The sequence below is a fragment of the Panthera pardus genome, unplaced genomic scaffold, assembly GCF_024362965.1.
Source record: "Panthera pardus isolate Hobbes unplaced genomic scaffold, ASM2436296v1 HiC_scaffold_296, whole genome shotgun sequence".
NCBI classification, from domain to species: domain Eukaryota; kingdom Metazoa; phylum Chordata; class Mammalia; order Carnivora; family Felidae; genus Panthera; species Panthera pardus.
Window position 1 is genome coordinate 19,055 of NW_026526872.1, and position 19,523 is coordinate 38,577.

The 19,523-nt window shown below is 58.8% G+C and overlaps 1 protein-coding gene across 1 annotated transcript; it reads left to right on the plus strand.

The window, feature by feature from the left end:
• Window positions 1–4,544: 4,544 nt before the first annotated feature.
• Window positions 4,545–19,403, plus strand: LOC128774132 (palmitoyltransferase ZDHHC11-like). The gene is made up of 7 exons (XM_053892155.1): window positions 4,545–5,195; window positions 9,317–9,492; window positions 9,927–10,028; window positions 12,834–12,958; window positions 15,100–15,252; window positions 17,695–17,933; window positions 19,338–19,403. The coding sequence occupies exons 1-7, from the start codon at window positions 4,983–4,985 to the stop codon at window positions 19,401–19,403; spliced, it is 1,074 nt and encodes a 357-aa protein (XP_053748130.1). The 5' UTR covers window positions 4,545–4,982.
• Window positions 19,404–19,523: the final 120 nt, after the last annotated feature.

The following is a 19,523-nucleotide window of genomic DNA, read 5'->3' on the forward strand; positions in this document are numbered from 1 at the left end:
TGTGACGGAGGCAGTGGACAGCACGACGTCCCCCGGCCCACAAGTGCCACGGGGTGGGCCAGCCCTGCTACCACTGCCTGCTGCACTGGTAGGGCGCCTTGGGAACCTCAGGAGAAGGGGAGCAAAACATTGCATAGCTGAGGCGTCAGGAAGCCGTGGCAGGTGCCAGCAAAGGAGCAAGTCCCCAGGAGGACAGACCCCACGGTCAGGCTGCTCCTTCCTGGGTGTGTCACACACAGCCGTGAAGGGGGGACCTGGGGCTTGGGGCGCCTCCCTGGGCTTGCTGCCCCAGGAAGCTGGCAGGATCCAGGTCAGAACCCACAGGTGCTCTTGGTGGTCAGAATAACTGGGGGCAGGTGGCCTGAGAGGGGGAGTGTCCCTCAGAGCCACAGTGGCCACGTGTCAGCCACGGATGCATGGGAGCACCACAGCACCTCAACCATGCTTTTGACTCTCCAGGAAGGGGCTGTCTGGGCAGACAGTGCCAGGTGATGGGGGTCCAACTTGCTGCCTTTTCTGTGGGAAGCCACACTCCAAACAAGACCAGTGAGATGGAGAGTGTGCACATGTGTGAGTGTTGCACGCTTGTGCAGTCTCGTATGTGCATCTGTGTGCACATGAGTACATGTGACATGTGAGCATATGTGTGAGCACGCGTGTGCACATGTTTATTCTGGTGCACGGGTGTGCACATGCACATTGTGCTAGTGCATGTGTGAGCACGTGTGTGAGCATGTGTGTGAGTCAATGCCCGTACACGTGTGAGCACATGTGTTGGCGTGTGTGTGTTGGTGCCTGTGTGTATGCACGTGAGTGCCAGCGCCTACCTGTCCCGCACTCCCACCTCACTCCTCCGCCATCCCTGCCCCTAGCCCCAGTGCTGATCCTTTGGGGGTTGGGTGCTTAGGTGTGTGCGCAGCGGGATTGCAGCAGGCCCGTAACAGAGCTTGTGAATGACCTTCCTGTCAGGCAGGTTGAGGATCACACTCGGTGGAGTGCTCTGTGCACCCTAAAACTAGGGGGGAGTCTGTGTTGAGGGAAGGGGACACTGGGCTGCAGTAGAGGGGACAAGAGTGGGTTGCAGAGTGGGGCCCACAGAGTGGGGCCCACAGCACAGAGTGGGGCCCATTAGAACTTTAGGGCATGCAGTTGTGCGTGGGAAAAGTCCTGGTTGTCCCGGGCGGGGGTTACGGCTCTGGTTTTTAGTCTGTTTCTTAGTGTTGTAGCTTCTGAAGTTTTTCTCATGGAGCGAAGATGTCTCTTTTGGAGGCACATTTCTCATAGGTGTGAGTGGCTGAGGTCACCGTGGCTCCAGGTCAGCCAGGAGGCCCGACCACCTGCAGACTCGGGGGACCCCTGGGGTAGTGCCTCCCCTGCCCCACTCCCTGGTGCCTCTTTCAGGGTCTGCCGAGTGGAGGGGTTGAGGCCACAGGCCCCAGAAAAAACCCCAGCGAGGGGCCAGCAGCCTGCACACAGGCGTATCTGGGGAAGCCCGTTCTATGCAGAAGGCCGAGAACTTGCTCGTCTTCATTTACCGAAAAGCACTTTCAAGCGCTGTAAAGACTAAACTTTGCCGCAGCTTGAGCTCTGCCAGTGGGAGTGGTGGCCTCACAGCCAGCACTCACATGCCGTGTCAGACGTGGCGGCTCAAAAGTGAGTGCACTGTGGGAGGCCTGCACTCTGGTGGGTGCCCTGCCCTGAACTTGAACTGTGTTCAGTTACTGGCATCTCCCACCATCCGCGGCCTCTGCTGTGCCGAAGGCTGGGCTCTTGGGGGTCTGAGACCCTGGTCAAGCAGCCTGTCGTCTGCCCTGGGTCTCTGGTGGCATGTTGGCCTGGCCCAGGGTAGCGCTGTGGACAGTGGTGGCTGGCAGGCCTGGGCACAGGATTCCCTGGGATGTGGTTCCAGGTGGAGGTTAGCACGCAGAGCTGTGCGGGCCCCAGCCCGGGACTGCCCACAGGCGGGTGCTGGTGTGCAGGGCCCATAAGGGGCAGCCGCTCTCCCCTCCCCCGCCCGGCCACCGGCCTCCAGCACCCTCATTCCCTGCGGCCCCTCATCCTGGGCCCCATCTCCTCTCGCCCGCCTGTGGTCAGACAAAGCTGCCAGGATCAGCGTCCCTATCATCCCCAGGGACTCTTTGCTCCTGAAGATCGCTCCGCATGGTGTGTTGGGCCAAAGGGGGTACGTGTTGAGGACATGGAAGCCCAGGTAGTCAGGCTGGATGTAGGAATGACCCAGACCAGAAGTTGGCCCTGCCCTGGCCACGGGGGCCTTCTCTGCAGGGTGTCCCCAGCTGGCTGTGGGGGCCCCGGGCCTTCTCTACAGGGTGTCTGTAGCTGGACCCGCCCTGCCCCCCATTGGCTGTGGGGGCCCCAGGGTGGGGCCGGCCCTGGCTTTATGAGGCGCCTTGGGCTCCATCATTGCCACGGCAACTGGGCCTTTGTTGTTTCTCAGGCCTGGGCCGAGTGAGACTGTGATCCTCAGTCCTGCCTGGACTGTTAACCAGGAAGGAAGTGGAGCGGGTTCTGTCTCCCAGTGAGGTAGGTGTCTCCTGCTTCTACTGTGACCAGAGAACTCAGAAGCACAACCTGTGCGCATCCCCAAGCAGGACACAGAATGAAATAATGATTCAGGGGCTGTCAGGACCTGTGTCAGGTTTCAGAAGGTCACGTTTGCCAGGCTATGATATCATAAACACGCAGGTGCGCCCAGGACGCCCTGTTCAGAGAGCATGGTGTGACGGTGTCTGTCTGGCAGGGGGCAGGGTCACCGTCCACAGTCACACTGGGCCAGTGCAGCAGCCTCTGCTCGAAGCTTCTGTGAGTCGGCCATGTTTGTGTTGGGGACATGGAGGTGACGACGGCCTTGTGGGAGCATTGCGGCTCCAACACATCTCACACCAAAACCTGGACTAAACCCTTAGGAGTAACGAAAAACGAATGTCAGGAACTGAGCTTGGGCTAAGAGGGGACCCAGGCCCCACCGAGTCTGCCCAAGAGGGAGATCGTTAGGTTCCTTTCCTGCAGGCTGAATCCAGGGGAACAGTCCTGGCATTTGCGGAAGGAGTAGACGGGGGCCTGGCTCAGATCTGGTGGGGGTGGGGGGGGTGGTTAGGAGGTCGTCTAGGGAGTGACACCAGCACAGGCTCCAAAGGCAAGAGATGGCCATCGGCGGAGGGGGTGGGGAACGACGTGGCTCCAGGCCGAGGAAATAGCACGAGAAAGGTGAGGAACGAGAAATGAGTCGAGAAATCTTGCGTGCCTATGCTGTGTGTGTGTGTGTGTTTGTGGTGTGTGTCTATGTTGCGTGTGTGTCTTGTGTGTGTGCTGTACGTGTGGTGCATGTGTATGTCTCTGTGGTGTGTGTTCCACATGTATATGCGCTCTATGGTGTATGTGTGTGGTACGTCATGTACGTGGTATGTGAGGTGTGTTGCGTGTGCACGTGTGTTCCGTGTGTGGTGTGTGAGCGTGAGCACGTGGATGGACGTGTCCGCACGGGTGTCTTGTGCACACACGGAGCCCACGTTAACTGTGCCGTCTGGTCTCAGCAGGAGTCAGGAGCCCGTGCGTTTGTTGGTAACTGTGTATTTGTCCTGGTGAGAACTGCTGGAATCTTCTGAGACTGAAAAACCGAACCAGAAGATCCAAGGGGGTGTTGGAGCCGAACACCTGCCCCACCAGGGGGCCCGGGGCGAGGCCCCTGCTACCACCTGCAGCTGTTCTCTCCAGACCCCCCGGCTCACCAGAGCCCACGTGACTATGGAGCCTGTGGGGCCCGACTTTGGTGGCGCCCACCACAGCCACTCCTGGTGACTGGGTAAGTGTGCACCTCCCGCTGCGGCTACTTGGGCCGTGTGCGTGGTTGTGACCTCACACTCATGGTGCTGTGGTCCTGCCCCAGGGACCAAGGCTGCGCTCACCCTCCGTGGAGTGTTGCTCTTGGTGCCACTTTGAGATTGGCTGCAGGGAAGCTTTCGGGGGGCCTCCGAGGAGTGCTACTGCGGTGCCCCCACACGTGCACTCTCGGTCCCATGTTCCTGTGACACTTTGGCTGTCTCTGTTCGGGTTCAAAGTACTTTCAGAACTTGAAAACTCGCTCTGTTTCAAGTTTTACCAAATCCAATGCCAGCTGCAACCTCAGTGTTTCCACATGTCAGTGATACCATTTCTGTCCTGGGAAGCCCCGTAGGATGTGGCCCACCCTTGCCTTCCTCGGGCTCCTGGGCTGACATGCGCCCTCCCGTGCCTTCCCTGTGCCCTCGTGTCCTCTCCGCACCCCCTCGTTCCTTCGACAAGATAAGTGCTGTCTCCACTGCCATCCTCCATGGCACTTCCAATTTCTCCCACGTCCCTGCTTCACCTCCCTGTGCCAAGGTCTGTGGTTACACCCTAGAGTCCAGCTCCCCGTTTTATGGGGTTTGGTTTTCAGAAGCATCCTTCCCATTGGCCGGTACTTCCATCCAAATGTTGTTTTCGTGCGGGAATTGTGTCGTTTGTAACACAGGGTGCCTTTCTGTGCTCCAACCCCCGGGGGGCTGGCCTCGCCGTCCATGTGGGATGGTCTCTGTGGTCCCCCAGGGGTCTCACTGATCAGGTAAGCCCTGCCTGGCCCCACACCCCGAGAAGAGTGGCAGAAATCCGCCCTAATGAGGCAAAGTCCGCAGGACCCTCGGCTCTGCCGGGGGCAGCTGTGATGTGGCTCACCTTCTCCAACGGACTGACACCTGGCCAGAAGTGGCCACGGCTCCCTCCCAGCCCCTCAGCTCGACCTGGGTGTCCCCAGAGTGCCCAGAGACCCCAGAAGCCCCTTGGTCAGCAGGCCTTTGTTCTGGAGCAGGATCGTCCTCAAGGGAAACTTGCAGAAGATTTCCTGAGGATTTCAGCACACAGAAGTGTCGCGTGGTCATAGGGTCTGCTTTTCCTGCAACCTTTTCCTCGGTGTCCCTGGGGGTGGGGGTGGCCCTCCACCTGTCTTGCAGATGGATCTGTGCAGCTGGTGCCAGAGAGGGGCCCTGCGGGAAGCCAGCAGGAAACCGGCCTCGCCCCGCCACTGGTCCAGAGTGAATGGCTGGTCGTGGCCCCTGCACACCTTCCAGGTGGTGGCCTGGATCATACTGTTCATCTTGGCCTTCACCAACTTCTGTATCTTCGTCCCCTTGCTGCCACCTAACTGGAACTTGATCATGTATGGTGTATCCTTCACTGTGGGAGCAGTGCCTGCTGTCCCAGGGAGGCTCCCCGCGGGCCCTGCCCCAGATCTGGCTCGGGGCCCTGCCATGCCTACCAGCCCCCACACCTGAGTCACCCACGGGTCCGCACCCTGTTCTGCGACCCCACTCCCCCTCTTTACCCCAGACACCTGCCATGGCCACGCTGCCTGAAATCTTACGTTTGTTCTCTGTGTGGCTCACTGGCTTGGGGCTGGGGCTAAAAGCACAGGAGTGTCTGCTGCTTGCCTGCTGTCAGTGCAGGGAGAGCACGCCTGGGGTCCAGGGTCTTTGGGGTGAGGCAGGCAGCCTGGACGACAGGAAAGGGTCGCAGAGGGGTCACAGGGCTGGCTCAGAAACTGAAGGCTGAGTCCCAGGGATTCACATGGCGTTCGTTCTCAGGGTCTGGGGTGCCCCATGCAGGCCCCACTTGTCTGCAGGTCTGCAGTGGGGTGGGTCAGGCTGGCTGGTGGGGGAACCACGCCAGGGGTGCAAGGAAGACACCGATTATAACCGTGTCCCTTCTTGCAACAAGTGAGTCTGGTGGAGGGTGTTGGCCGGGCCTGGAGTGGCCGAGGCCAGAGAGAAAACCTGCCAGCTGCTAGGAGCCACACAGTGGGGACTGTGAACCCCGTGGTGGCCTTGAAAGGAGGTTCCAGACATGTCACCAGAGTAGGCTTCAGGCCAGGTAGGCAGGCATCAGGGACGCACTTGGGGCTGACGGGCAGGCCCCGTGGTGGAGCGTGGCAGGTGCAGCCGAGTGCTCCTCCCCTGGCCAGGCGGGCATCGCCAGCCTAGCCCCCTCCTCACACCTCACTCTGTGAGTGACGGACCTCAGTTCTGCCAGCGCATCCGTGCTCCGGGGGCCACCGCTGGCCAACCCCACCAGTGAGCCTGGGCGTCCCCCATGGCCTGATGTGCAAGCCTGCTGCCCCCTGCCCAGCGCCACGCAGCCCCTGATCTGGCCGGCCTCCCCCTGTGGGGCCCTCAGGGTGTCTGATCCAGCGGCACAGAGCCGGGAATGTGGGTCCTGTGTGTCTGAATGCAGCTGCCCCACTTCTAGGCCTGTGGCCCAGGGTTGGCGATGCTAGGTGGGGCCTCCAAAGCCAACATCCCACGCCCCACATCACCCCGTGTAACTTGTGTCTTTCACACACAAGAGGATGGGCAGAAGTCGGCCAGCCTTGTAGATTTCTCCACTGGTCCCCAAAACCTGCTTTGTCGGGTTTTTTAAATCCAGAATCCAGTCACAATTCACGCTTTGCATGTGGCAAGGGGTCTCCTCTCTCTGTCCCAGCACAAAGGCCTGCAGTGCCCGACCCACGACTTCCTGGTCAGAATGGCACTCTCACTGGGACTCACACCACAGCGAAACATCTCCCAGTTCTGAGAGGGAGCCCTCTCTCGTTCTGGGACCAGAAGCCCTCAGTGTCGGCAGGGGCCAGCTCCGGGGAGGTTCCTGGCCTCCTTGCAGCCTCCAGCTTCCCCTCTATCTGTATCCTAACCTCCATCCCTGACCGTGGGTTTGTTTGCGTTCTGGGTTCTAATCCGTTGTCTCCCTTCTCCCTTCGCTGTGGCTCAGCCTGTTCTGGGGCCTTCTCGAGCTGCCTCATGTCCTCTGTGCAGGGAGCACTCTGAGAACTCACCTGCTTTTGGGCCCAGAGGGCGCCCTGAGCTCACTTGCACACCCTTTCTCCCAGGAGCCCCTGGCTGGCCCCAAGTCTCAGGTTCTGGCTGGCTTCCTTTCCCCCAGGCTCCGAAGCGCTTGGCCACCGGGGGGGCGCCAGCGTCATTCGGCGCTGCAGGGGCTGCTGCCCCAGGAGGGAAGGCAAGGTCTCGGTTGCACCTCCAGAAGACAAAGCAGAGGAGGCGGACCCCTGGTTCCCTGCTGACCTCAGAGGCCAGCTTCCCCCACCGCCCTGCCCCTGTGAAGGGCCCAGAGGGTCCCTGTGCTGAGGGATTGGCCTCTGATGTGACCCGTCTTAGTCCCAGGGCCTGCGCCATGGCCAGGCAAAACCCCTGGTTAGGTTAGCCTCAGTGACTGCAGGGCTGGTGGCGGGTGGTGGGAGCTCTGGGGGGCGCCTCACCCCTTCCTGCCGCAGAACCTGAAGGACCCGAAAGGAAGGTCAGGAGGGCATGTGTCCTGGGCTGGCGGAGCTGTGTTTACCAAACACAGATTGTCTCTAAGGGATGAGGCCTCGAGGGCAGGGCCTGGCCTTCTGCATCTGGAGACCTCCTACCCTGTCCCTTTTACTTTTGTTATTATCTGCAACCTGAGAGACACCCATAACCAGGGCATCTGAATGTGGGGGCAGAACTTTGGTGTGGTGCCCACCTGCTGACACTTCTCAGCCAAGTGGCTGATGGTGTGAACGGCCAGGCAAAACGCGGTGGCCTTTTGCTCACCCGTGTCACTCCCACGGGTGACCTGTCATGAACCTGTGTTCGTGCTTAAGAGGGCTTGCCTACCACATGGCAGGGGGCTGCCCCTCTGTTCCTGGGGAACACGTCCTGGGAGTGGCCTGGCCACGGCACCTGCAGGGTTGGGACATGTGGGGAAAATCAGGCTCAGGTCAGGGGCCTTGCTGCCTCCAGTTTGAAGCTATAGTGTAGACCACGCTGCCCCTACAATGTCTCCAAGGGCCCCAACGCCTCAGTCCCTCCCCCATACTTTGCCTGCCTATTTCTGATGCGACAGAGGAAGGGGCCTTCCTGTTGCACCTCTTGTCCTGGGCCGGACCCCTCTGCTCAGGACCTGCTCCCGCTGCCCCAGTAACCACACAAACAGTGCTTGCCTCCAGCCAGCGCCTCAGGCTTCAGGGAATAGGTGCAGGGAGATGGCATACCAGCACTGTGTTGGTGTCTCCAGCTGTGATGGCAAAGCCTGACCAGACCCCTGACCACCCGGCCACGGCCCCATACCCTGAATGGGACAGCAGAGCAGGGGAGGCTCAGGCCTTACCCAGCCCTGCAGGGTCCGGTGGCCACAGGAAGGGCCTTGGTGTCACCACAACCCTTATGTGGCACTGAGGGATCTGGTCAGTCTCGTGCCCCCGTGCAGGTCCCCCAGGGCCCGGCTGGTTCTCAGCCACCCTTCCACTCACCCCTGGCCTGGGCACCAGCTTCCTGGGCTGATCCTCGTGGCCCTCAGCTCATTCTCATCTGCCCTCCTCCTGCCCTCCTCCCCCAGCAGGGCTGGGTCCCCATCGCCTCCATGCCTTCATCTGGCAGCCTGAGCCCTGGGTCTGCACGTGGTGCCTAGAGGCTGGAGGGCGAGGGAGGAATGAGCGATTTGGGCCAGAAGCAGCCTCCCACTCAGGCTAGTGCATTGTGGAGGCAGGACCCCGCCTGTCAGCTCCAGGCTGTTCAGAGGCGGAAGCAGAGGCTGCTGGCAGGTCTGAGGAGGACCCCCCCAAAGGGCTTCCCACAGGACTGAGCAGTAGCCCCAACCCCCTGCTCCGAACCCCCACCCCTGTCAAATCCCGGCAGAACCCCGTGCACCCATGGCCTCGCCTCCCAGGCTGGGTCATTTCCCCCTACCACACCCGGGAACCCAACCTGTAAACCCTGAACCCTCCCATTCAGCACTGGTCCTGGGAAGCAGGGCAGGGCTGACAGGGAGGCGGCTTCCACCTCTTCTGTTTGGTTTCCAAGGGGACAGACAGTGTGTTGGTCCCGAAGGGGAAGATGAGGGTGGGAGCCCGGGGACTGGTTTTACCCTGGGTGCCACGGCGGGAGTGGGTGCCAGAGAGCCTGAGGGGCCTAGGAGCGAGGAGAGACAACAAGATGGGACCCAGACAGACCGTGCAGACTGGCCGTGTGAGCCCTCCCTGCTCCCCTCCTTCATTTTTTGATGATACACCGTCTTCTTCCCCCGACGCACGTGCTCTGAGCATCTCTGCTGCCCAAAGAACCCTCACGACTTCGGCACCCAGCGTGGTGGCCGCTGGCCCCTGAAGGCCTTCCCTTGCTGCCTTGGTGAAGCGCGGGGTCCACACCCTCAGGCCGTAAGCAGGTGCCTCCAGGGTCCTGCTTCTAGTTTGAGCGGGCACCTTCGCCGTGTTGACCAGGCCTGCCTGCATGTTCCTTGACACACTCACGGCCAGGTGACTGGTGGGCTTTTCTGTTTCCACTTCGTGGTCCACTTGCTTGGAATTTCCATCGATCCTGCTGAAACCAACGTACGGCTCAAGAAATACTTGGAGTCCATACCCACTTTTGACCCATCAAAACACACGCGTGTCATCGAGAACCAATATTGCCACCTGTGTGAGGTCGTCGTGTAAGTGCCCAGGGTGTGGGAGCAGGCAGCCCCGAGGGCACGGCCCCTGCCGTGTGGACCCATCCCCTCTCCGTGCTGTGCACAGGCAGGTCTCCTGCCCCGGCCTTTCTGTTTTCACGCAGCTGACCGGTGCTGCTTTCCTTGAATGACCAGCAGTGGCCCTGAGACATGCAGGACCCCTCACCCATCTAAGGGCTCGGATGAGTCCCAGCCCCCCCACCGGAACCCCACCTGGGCTAGTCAGAGCCCTGAGGGCTCAGCAGGCAGCCTGGGAGGGAGGCCTGTGGCTCAGGATGGGAGCTGGTGGCACAGTGTGGCAGGCGTGGCTGAGGGAAGATAACCCGCCTGGGGCCTGGTCTTCCCTGCCACCTGTCTCTCCTTTCTGACCCTGTCTTCCTCCCGCACAGGCTGCTCATGTGAATTCTTCCTTCTAGGAGCCAGAAGGCTAAACACTGTGGGGCCTGCAACAAGTGTGTCTCTGACTTTGACCACCATTGCAAATGGCTTAACAACTGTGTAGGGGGCAGGAATTACAGGTGAGGGGCTGGAGGGGGAGGTCCGGGAGGGAGGGGCAGAGTCCTGGGGGAGGGAGAGGGAGACCAAGCAGGGAAGAGGGAAAAGGGCATTGCAGGGGCCGGGGGTGGGGAAGGGAGGAGGGACCTCGAAGTGGGGAGGGGTGAGGTCCCGGTGGAGAGAGAGGAGGTCCTTGGCAGGGGGGAGGGGTGGGGTGCTAGGGAAGGAGAAGGTGAAAGGACTGGGGGAGGGAGGGGGATTGGTCAGGGGGAGGGGTGAGGGGGCCTGGAGAGAGGGGTCCTGCAGGCTGGGGGCCTCATGGGTAAGAGGGTGGGGGCCACAGGCAGTGGGGGGAGTCACGTGCTGTCCCCAGCACAGCGGTCCTTAACGTCTTTCTGTTCTCCTTGTCTGGCTCTGAAATGTGTTGGCCTGGAGCCCCTTCCGAATGTGGAGGCCCAGCCCCATCCAGAGGGGCTCAGGCTGAGCTGACTTGTCCTTGACCTGCTCGCTGGCCTGGACCCGGGCGCTTTCTCCTGGGAGGCCATCAGAGCACAGAGGATGTGGGTCGAGGCTGCACTGGGAGCAGGTGTTCAGTCCTGCACGGGCTTTGCCAGGACCCCATGTGCTAGGGCCCAGGCTGTGAGTGGCCAAGAAAGTCGCAGGGGCTCCCCCAGCTAGTTCAGAGTGGCCTTCGCCGGCTCATGGCGCTGCAAGGGGTTCCACTGCTCACCCACCACTCATAGCAGGTGTGCTCCGTGCAGCCTGGTCATGGAGCGTCATGGTCTGTGCTCTGTGCAGCCCAGTCCAGGAGCGTTGTGGTCTGTGCTCCGGGCAGCCTGGTTTAGGAGGGTTGTGCTCCATGCAGCCTGGTCCAGGAGGGTTATGCTCCGGGCAGCCCGGTCCAGGAGGGTTGTGGTCTGTGCTCTGGGAAGCCTGGTCTAGGAGCGTCGTGGTCTGTGCTCCGGGCAGCCCGGTCCAGGAGCGTCGTGGTCTGTGCTCCGGGCAGCCTGGTTCAGGAGGGCCATGCTCCGTGCAGCCCAGTCAAGAAATGCTCCACTTGTTCAGGCTTCAAAAGCGTTGCTGCTTTGAGCAGAAGGAAATGCAAAGCCGTCATCATTAGAAAAGTCAAATGAGAATTTGACAAATTTCGCCCTCTCCACTACAGAGGAGGAGCCCCAGGCCAGCTGGAGTCGGGTGGGGGGGGCTGCCTCCTCATGGTAGCAGGGCTCTCTTCTCTCCCCCAGATGCTCCTCTTAAGGTCTTGGTGCCACAGGCTGGTCGCCTTGAGGTCTGGTCGGCTGTCTGGGATGGGCGAGGGTGTGTGGCCCTGCCACTGAGGAGGACCAAGCTGACCGGGCCCCACAGGGCACACAGGGTGGAGTTCCGAGGTCCTGACAGTGGCCTCCGGGCACAAAAGGCTGCAGAAGTTCCTGGTGGGGACGGCTGGGCCCCAGGAGCCCTCCTATCCACTGGGCAGTGGCAGCAGCAAGGAGTGTGTGCAGAAGTGAGGGAGGGCACCATGTGCGCGGGGGTCTTGGTGAGGGCATGGCCACCCCTGTCCACGTGGAGTCCCAGACTCCCTCCTGTCCCTTCCACCGTCAGGCAGAGAAAGCAAGAGGAAATGACTACATTTACAAGACGAGTTGGCCAAAACAGTTGGCAAAGTGTGATAAGCTCCTGAGAGGACGTGCCTTCACAGGGGAAGTGCCCGGACTGGGCGCTGAGGCACCACAGACGCAGGAGTCAGAGACGACAGCGACGTTTCTGGCCCCGAACATGCAGTTGGACAGGCTTTGGCCCTCACCCTGCCGGGAGGGCCGCCTCTGGCCTGGTGCCAGCAGCACCGGATGGCCGAGGGCCTTCTGCTGCGGGGTGGGCCCGTCGGCTGGAACAGCTGCACCGCACACCACAGGTTCCCTGGGAACCAGAGCCAGGTGTGGGGCCAGGTTTGTGCCCCCTGCACCTCGGGGACACACAGGACACGTGCCCTCCAGGGCCTTTGACAAGGGGCCACAATGCAGGCTGCCCTCCACATCCACATGACCCTTTGAGGACATTCTCGTTTTAGCTCTCTGCCTAAAGATGTGTTAAAAAAACAAAAACAAACCTCAAGATGTTCTGGAAAAGAATAATGGAGTCAGATAAATTTCAGCTGGATAAAAGACACTGCTGAAGATTGAAAATGCTAAAGAAACAGTTTCCTTAAATATCACCACGGTAGAAAGCCCAAAGGAAGACCTTGCAGCAGAAGATTATTCCAAGAATTGCTGACCAGAATTTAATTTTTTGATGGTTAGATTGTTCTCTGTGTCCTGAGCACAGGCAAGAGGACAGGAGTGATTCTGGTCTAATGCCAAAGCACAAGATGTCACTTGTGCACAGAAGTGTGCACAGGCCCCGGGAGGGTGTGTGGAGATGATGCACTGTGGGCCGCTGGCCGGCCAGGCGCCTGTCCCAGCACCCCTGCTTCCCCGACCTGCTGGGCTTCCATGCTTCTGGATGAAGCACAGCACCCAGGATCCCATGCAACATGGGGGGCACGGGTGGTGGTCCTGATCCCGACCCGGCAGAGCCCTGGTGAGCAGTGGCGGCGTGTGGAGGAAGCTGCGGGCAGCCCGACCCGCCTGGAGCCTCCGTGTACCCACCTGGGAGCCAGGCCAGGCCCTTCTCACTGCCGCGTGGGGGTGGGAGGGGGGCACAGAAACTGGAGGTGCCCTCAGGGCATCCCCTGGGGAGCTCGGGTGCCAGGAGACAGGAAGAAGGCTGGGCCTTGGGTTCAGGGTCAGGGGCACCTTGCCCAGCCCTGAGTCTGGCTCTGCCCCCCGCAGGTACTTCTTTTGCTCTTTGGTCTCCGCCTTGGCCAGCCTGCTCTGCCTGATCAGCATCCTGCTGTACATCTTCATCCAGTACTCAGTCAACCCGGAGGTGCTGCGCACTCATCCCCTCTATGAAGGTACGGGGCGGGGGGCCCTCTCTGGCGTTGCTTTCTCTCGGGTCACTCGTGGTGGTAGCCTCTCCCTCCAGCTGTCTTTCAGGGAAAGCTCTCCTTCTGGGGGACGTCAGTCTGGCCCGCCCCTAGCTGGGTGAGGTGTGGGGCCGGGCAGGAGGGCAGCAGTCCCCCAGGGACCAGAAGGCAGGTTTGGGGCCCTGTGCCCATCACCCAGTAGTTGGTCTTGGCAGGGAGCAGGGTGGGGCGGGAGGGCAGGGCTGCCTGGGGAAGGTGCTGGGTGGTGTGTGGCTGCAGGTGTCTGCTGAGCGGCTCCAGGAACCTGGCCTTGGGAACACATGTGCCTCAAAGGTCTGTCCATCACTGCACAACCCCGGGCCTGTGACCGTGACCTTATTTGGAGAGAGGGTCCTCCCAGATGTGATTAAGGATCCTGAGATGATCATGGGTTACCTGGCAATGTGTGGGATCCTGGATCCAGTGAAAACATCCTTATAAGAGACTGGAGGGACATGGCCACAAGCCAAGGGGTGCCTGGAGCCCCAGAAGCTGGAAGATCCAAGGACAGATCCTCCCCCATGGCCTCGGAGGGAGACGGGCCCTGCAACACCCTGACTTCGGGGCTTCATCTCTGCTGTTGAAACTGCCTGGTCTATGGCCATCAGTCACAGCAGCCCTGGACACTGACACAGGGAGAACCCCAAGCGGAGCACCTCATGTGTCTGTCCTGAGTGTTTGGGGACCTCAGCCCTCAGGGTTCAGAGCAAAGCTTCCTTTCCCGGTCCAGGCCTCTCTCCAGAGCATGTCACGGCCATGCCCTCTTCCTGGAAGGGCACCATGCCCTGTGCACCTTCATCCCAAGGCCTTCAGTGCACCTGGGCTGGATGAGCCCTGGTGGGATGGGCTATCTGACCTGCACCTGCTCTGGAGTGCATCCTGGATATTTCCATGGTAAAAGGGAACAGTGGGAGTCTCAGCGAGACCCGGCCCTGCTCAGCAGAAGAGCCGCCTGCGCTCTGCACACAACCAGCTGGAGGCCTCCGCCTGCCATCCTTCCTGACATTCCCCACACATGGCCTGAGCAGAGGGGCTGGCCGGTGACTGCCGCCTCAGAACAGTCACCGGTGGGCACTGGGGATTCCCTGCGAAGGTCCTCCCGGCCACGGGGCCTCTCATTGCCCCAACACACTCTGAAATGCGGCTCACACATGGTAAGCAGCAGCCTCAGCGCACCCGAGTTCCATAGCACGTGTCCTTACTTCCTTCCAATGTGGGCGTCGGCTGGGCCCTCGCTGCCACGCGCTGGCAGAACAGAGGGCAGCCTGGTCTCCGAAGGTGCTTCTTTCTGGGAACTTGCTCGCTCCAGAACCATCGTGGATGTGCTGCACATGAATGCCTGATGACTGAGGCAATCTCCTGGGTTTGCTGTTCCAGAAGATTCCATGGGGCTGCTTACCCGCCAGTTCCCTGGGGCACTTTGGTCTCATTGGTGGGAATTCATCAAGACATCACCGGCTAAGGGGACAAGCATGTGGCCAGCCACCCCATGGTACATCCAGCCTCATGCACACTGCGCTGCAGCCCCCAAGGCACACAGCGGGCCTGGCAGCCACTTTCCATGCCACGTAAAGGACTGGAATCAGTACCTCCCAGACTCTGTGGTGGGATGAGAGCATTTCAGCTGGATTCCATTTCCATGGGCCTGCCTGCAGATTCCTCAGTGCTTTCCTCACACCGAAGTTTGGAAGTGTCAACAGCCCTTGGGGCCCAGATGGCCAAGTCCTGGAAATGTCCCAAGGCGCTGGCTACTGCCTTGCAGTTCCCTGTGAGGGCGGCTGACTGAGAACGGGGAGGGCCTGGCACAGTGGCATGGCCCTTGGGACAGGGTGGGGGTTCAGCCAGGCAGGGGGTCAGGCTCTGCAACCCGGACCCTTAGTTATCCTCTCCCAGCCTCACCTTCCAGACCCGTAAAGTGGGGCTGTGACACCCACCTCAGTCAGGGGGCTGCAAGGGCACCTGGGTGAGGTAGGGCACACACTGGGGTGGGGGAGGGGCTTCCTTGGGCTGCTCACCCTCCCCCACCTCCCAAGGAGGGGCTGGCCATGCCCCAGGTGCCGGATGCATGCATGTCTCCCTTGCCTCCGCAGGTGTCTCCAAGGACACTTGGCTGCTGTTCCTTCCTTTTTTCCCTGTAAAGACGAAGGCCCTGGTGGTCCTGGGCATTGGGGTGTTCGTCCTGCTGCTGTCTGCCCTCAGCTTCCTGCTGCCTGGATACCTGTTCATCTTCCACCTCTTCTTAAGTATGTGTCCTGACCCCCACTCCAGTCTTTGTCCCTTGCGTTCCCACATGGCCCAAGACAAGGTCTGCCGGCCCCTGCTAGAAACGAGCACATCAGACAAATGACAGGAAGAGACACCCCTAGAGGGACAGCAGGGCTCATTCTGCTCTGAGGCCTGCAGAGGACACGAGAGGGACTAGGAGTAAGTTAGATAAGGGAGCAGAACATGCGAGGCAGGAACAGGCACCATTAAAAAAAGAACAGGGGATTTAGAGAAGCACCAAGTCCTAACAATGAAAAATAGTGAGCCAGCGACAGGGTATCTGCTGACCCAGCTTGCTGCAGGGACACTGGCCGTTTCCTGGAGTCCACGCGGCACTGCGTGCAGCAGGCCCCACCACGCAGTGGCCCAGGGGAGGGCATGAATTCTCTCTGTGGCTTCTGCAAGGGAGAAGGTGGCAGCGGGGGCCCTATGTGGCTGCCAGAGCGGGTCTGGCACAGGGAGTGTCCTCAGCAGAGCCAGGGCCGGAATCAGCACCCGGAGCCAGAGGTGGGTCAGCCCAGGCCCTTATCCTAAAGCTTCCACTCACTGGCCAATGGGGACAAGGGTGAATTTGGGGACAGTGCCCCAGCTGCAGCATACAGTACAGCCAGCAGGTGGCAAGCTGGGCAGGTCCAGAAGTCCACTGCGGCCACTCAGGACAGACGGATGTGAGACTGGAGAACAGGTCCACGGGACAGATGGCCAATGGGAGATCCAGGCACAGGGACCAGAGGGCCCCAACCCAAGCAACAGGGAGGCTGGTGGTGCCACACTCACTGTGGGGGTAGGGGAGGGAGATGCACACGGAGCTTATGGCTCAAGGTGCTGTTTACAGGGTATTTGGACAGCAAAGCACAGACTTCCAGAAAAAGTTGGGATATTAGCTATTGTTATAATAAACTTACCCTGCTTGAAGTAACAGAGTTATCACCTTGCAGTCTCTGTGGGTCATGGGTTCAGCATAGCTTAGCTGGGTCCACTGGCCCTGCTCGGCCACAAGGCTTCCGCCAGGTGTGAGGAAGGGCTGTGGTCTCATCCGACTGGGACCCACGTTTAGGTTCAACACCAGGGTGTTGGCAGGCCAGTTCCTGGCCTCAGTTCCCCGTGAGTTGTTGGCTGGTGCCTCCTCCCACCAGGACACTCCAGCATGAGGGGGCAGCCGGCCTTTTGTAGCCCAGTCATGGAAGTGACGCCCCTCACCTCTTGTGCAAGGCGCTGGGGCCACCCACTCTCCAAGGGATGGCGTGACACAAACACCCTGAGGTGGGGGGTAGGGGCTGCTGGGGGGCCTGTCAGAAGCTGTGGGCAGCTGGATGCCTCTTTGAAGTTTGGGGGAAGGACATCCTGACACTGCAGCACGAGTGGAGTGCAGCATTGGTGAGGGCAAGACCTCCCAGGAAGATGCACAGATGTCTGGTACCAGCAGCAGGGGTGTGGGGAAAGCCGCCTCCACACAAGCGGGGGACAGAGCATCCCAAAGACCAGGGGCCCCGGGCTGCTGTGTTGATGCCTAGTGTCGCTGGAGGGGACACGGCAGACACTCATTCAGTGCACACCGCACTCTGGCCTCCCTCCCCAGCCACATCTCCTCTCGTTACTGTCAGATGAAGGTGTTTACTCAAAACTCAGGACGAGTGTGAGCTCTGGGGAACACACAGTGTGTACTTGCCACCTGATGGTGATGGCAGCCATCCCTACAATCCCTGCCAGAGAACTAGTGTTTTCGCGAGCATGTGGCCAGATGCAAATTATGCCCTCACACAGGTTCTGGGGGAGGTGGGAGAACCAGTAAGAGCCAGGTGTAGTTCATCAGGAAGCCAAAGCAAACACAGACAGATGCCCTTGTACAAACCACCCAGGGAAGGGAACGGGCTCCATGCGGGTGTGGGGGGCAGCCCACCTTCCGTCTGCCCTTCCAGCTGCAATTAGGCTTCTGTGGGTGGCCCTTATCCCTTTCCAGAAATAATTAGAAGCCATCTGTCCTCGTGTTTGTTGGTTTTAGGGAGAGAAGTGGGAGGATTGGTGCGTCTGCTGAAGCAGGCACAGAACCCGTTTCGTGGACGGTGCTGTCTGTTGACAGACTCGGGTCTCAGATGTCCTTTCAGTGACCTGGGGTGCTTCTGCCACAGTGCCGGAGCCAGCATCCAGGTCCACACTGGCTTTGTGGGCCTGGAAGGCTGCAGGGTAGCTGTTCCTGGGACGGGGCACCAGCAGCCTTGGGGCTGTGACGAGCTACTGCTTGCCTCCCACAGGCCAGGTGGGCCCCGGGGTGGCCATGCAGCAGCCCCCCAGCGCCCCAGGTTAGGAGGCAGCTCCCGGCACCCTGGGGGGGAAGCCCTGGAAGACCGGGTTGTGGCCTGTGGGCCACTCTGCCCGCTTGCGTAATTGTAACTGCCTGTTTCCGCCTTTCTCCTCTCTAGTGTTCAAGAAGTTGAGCACATATGAGTATGTGACACAGAACCGCTATCAAAATATTCCAAAAGTTCCAGCAGGGAGGAAAGAGCTGTCCTTCAAAATAAGCATGCCACAGGTATCGGGTGCCCCTCTGCTTCACCATCTGCGCTATCCAGGCCTGGGGCAGCGCCCAGTGTCACCTTGCAGCTGGAACTTCTCACAGTCCTTTGCTTCTGTGTTGGCACAATTCTCTGATTCCGTGTGTGTGTGTGTGTGTGTGTGTGTGCACGTTGTGTGATGCAGTGCAGGTGTATGTGTGTATGTGTATGTGGTGTGTGTGATGCAGTGTGTGTGTGCACGTGTGTTTGGTGTGAGATGCACTGCATGTTTGCACGTGTGAGTGCATGATGTGTATAATGTGATGCACGTGTGTGGTTGTGTGTGCATAGTATGTGATGCAGTGCATGTGTGTGTGGTTGTGTGTGTGTGTGTGTGTGTTTAGTGTGAGATACGGTGTGTGTGTGTGTGACCGAGTACATGTGTGTGATGCAGTGCATGTGTATGTGTGCATGTGTACATGGTGTGTGTGATGCAGTGTATGTGTGTGTGTGCAGCACAGTACATGTGTGTTTGGTGTGTGGTGTGCATGTGTGTTATATCATTTGTACGTTCACTGTCCACAGAATCAAGCCAGCAGGGCTGACTCCTTTTAGGCCCATATATTAATGCAGCTGTTTCTCATCAAAATTAAAAACATTTGCTTTTCAAACGAGCACCATTAAGAAAATGAAAACATAAGCCAAAGGCAGAAATATTTGCAAATCATATACTTGTGCCCAGAATATATAAAGAATTCAAAATTTAATTATAAGAAAAATGACCCAGTGTTTTAACTTTTTAAATGCGCAAAAGATTTGAACCAACTGTTCACCAAGGAGGATCCACGGTGGCAGATAAGCACATCGACATCACTTACCATTAAGAAAACACAAAACCACAGTAAGATACCATTACACACCCAGTAGAATGGCTATAATCAAAAGAACCAATAATAAAAAGCGTTGGTGAAGCTGTAGATCGAAAGGCTCCTACGTTACTAGTGCAGATACCAAATTATATCACTTTGATCAGCAGTTTGGTGTTTTCTTAAAAAGTGAAATGTATAGTCAGCGTTGAAGTCAGCAATCCCACTTCCAGTTTCTTAACTATTAGAAGTGAAGACACAGGTATTCTTCATGTGACAGGGGTGCTATCCCCCAGTGAGATCCTTTCCTAGGACCCAGGGACTCTGAGGCACCATTACTCAAAATTAACTAATAACTGACTTGAATCGTGTATAAGACTAAGCCCAGTGTCAACAACTTTTTCACGTTATGAATTTTTATTGCTCACAGCAAGCAGATGACCTGAGTCCGTCTGCATGTAGGTAAGTGTGTAAGCTTACTAGAGTTGTTTTATCTGTCTGACAAATACTATATGCTCTCAATAGTCTTGCTTTAAAAAGTCTTCGTTACTCCAAGGTTATACAAATACCCACATTCTTTGCTAGTGTTTTCACCAGCTTTATTCGCTTTGCATTTTGACTTCCAAGCCGTCCTGAATTTGTGTGTTCACAGAGACAGGGGCTAAGGTGGATTTGCCCAGGACCTGGTGCCCCCGGCTCCCCCAGGAGACCCTCTTCCGGCCGTGCCTCACCCTGAATGTCCAGCAGGGGAACGCCCTTGGCATTCTTTAGTTTCCATAGTTGTTGACAATTCCTCCACGTTTTTAGTTTCCGTATAATTTTTAAAATAGTTTTCATGCAGTTCTGAGAAAGGCAGAGTTCCAAGTGGAGTTACAGGAAACATTCCTTAAA

Excerpts from the sequence above, each read along its gene's own strand:
- LOC128774132 (XM_053892155.1), top strand. The coding sequence starts at position 4,983 with ATGGATCTGTGCAGCTGGTGCCAGAGAGGGGCCCTGCGGGAAGCCAGC. Across the intron at positions 9,493-9,926 it reads CACCTGTGTGAGGTCGTCGT|GAGCCAGAAGGCTAAACACT; the intron begins GTAAGTGCCCAG and ends TCTTCCTTCTAG. Across the intron at positions 10,029-12,833 it reads GTAGGGGGCAGGAATTACAG|GTACTTCTTTTGCTCTTTGG; the intron begins GTGAGGGGCTGG and ends TGCCCCCCGCAG.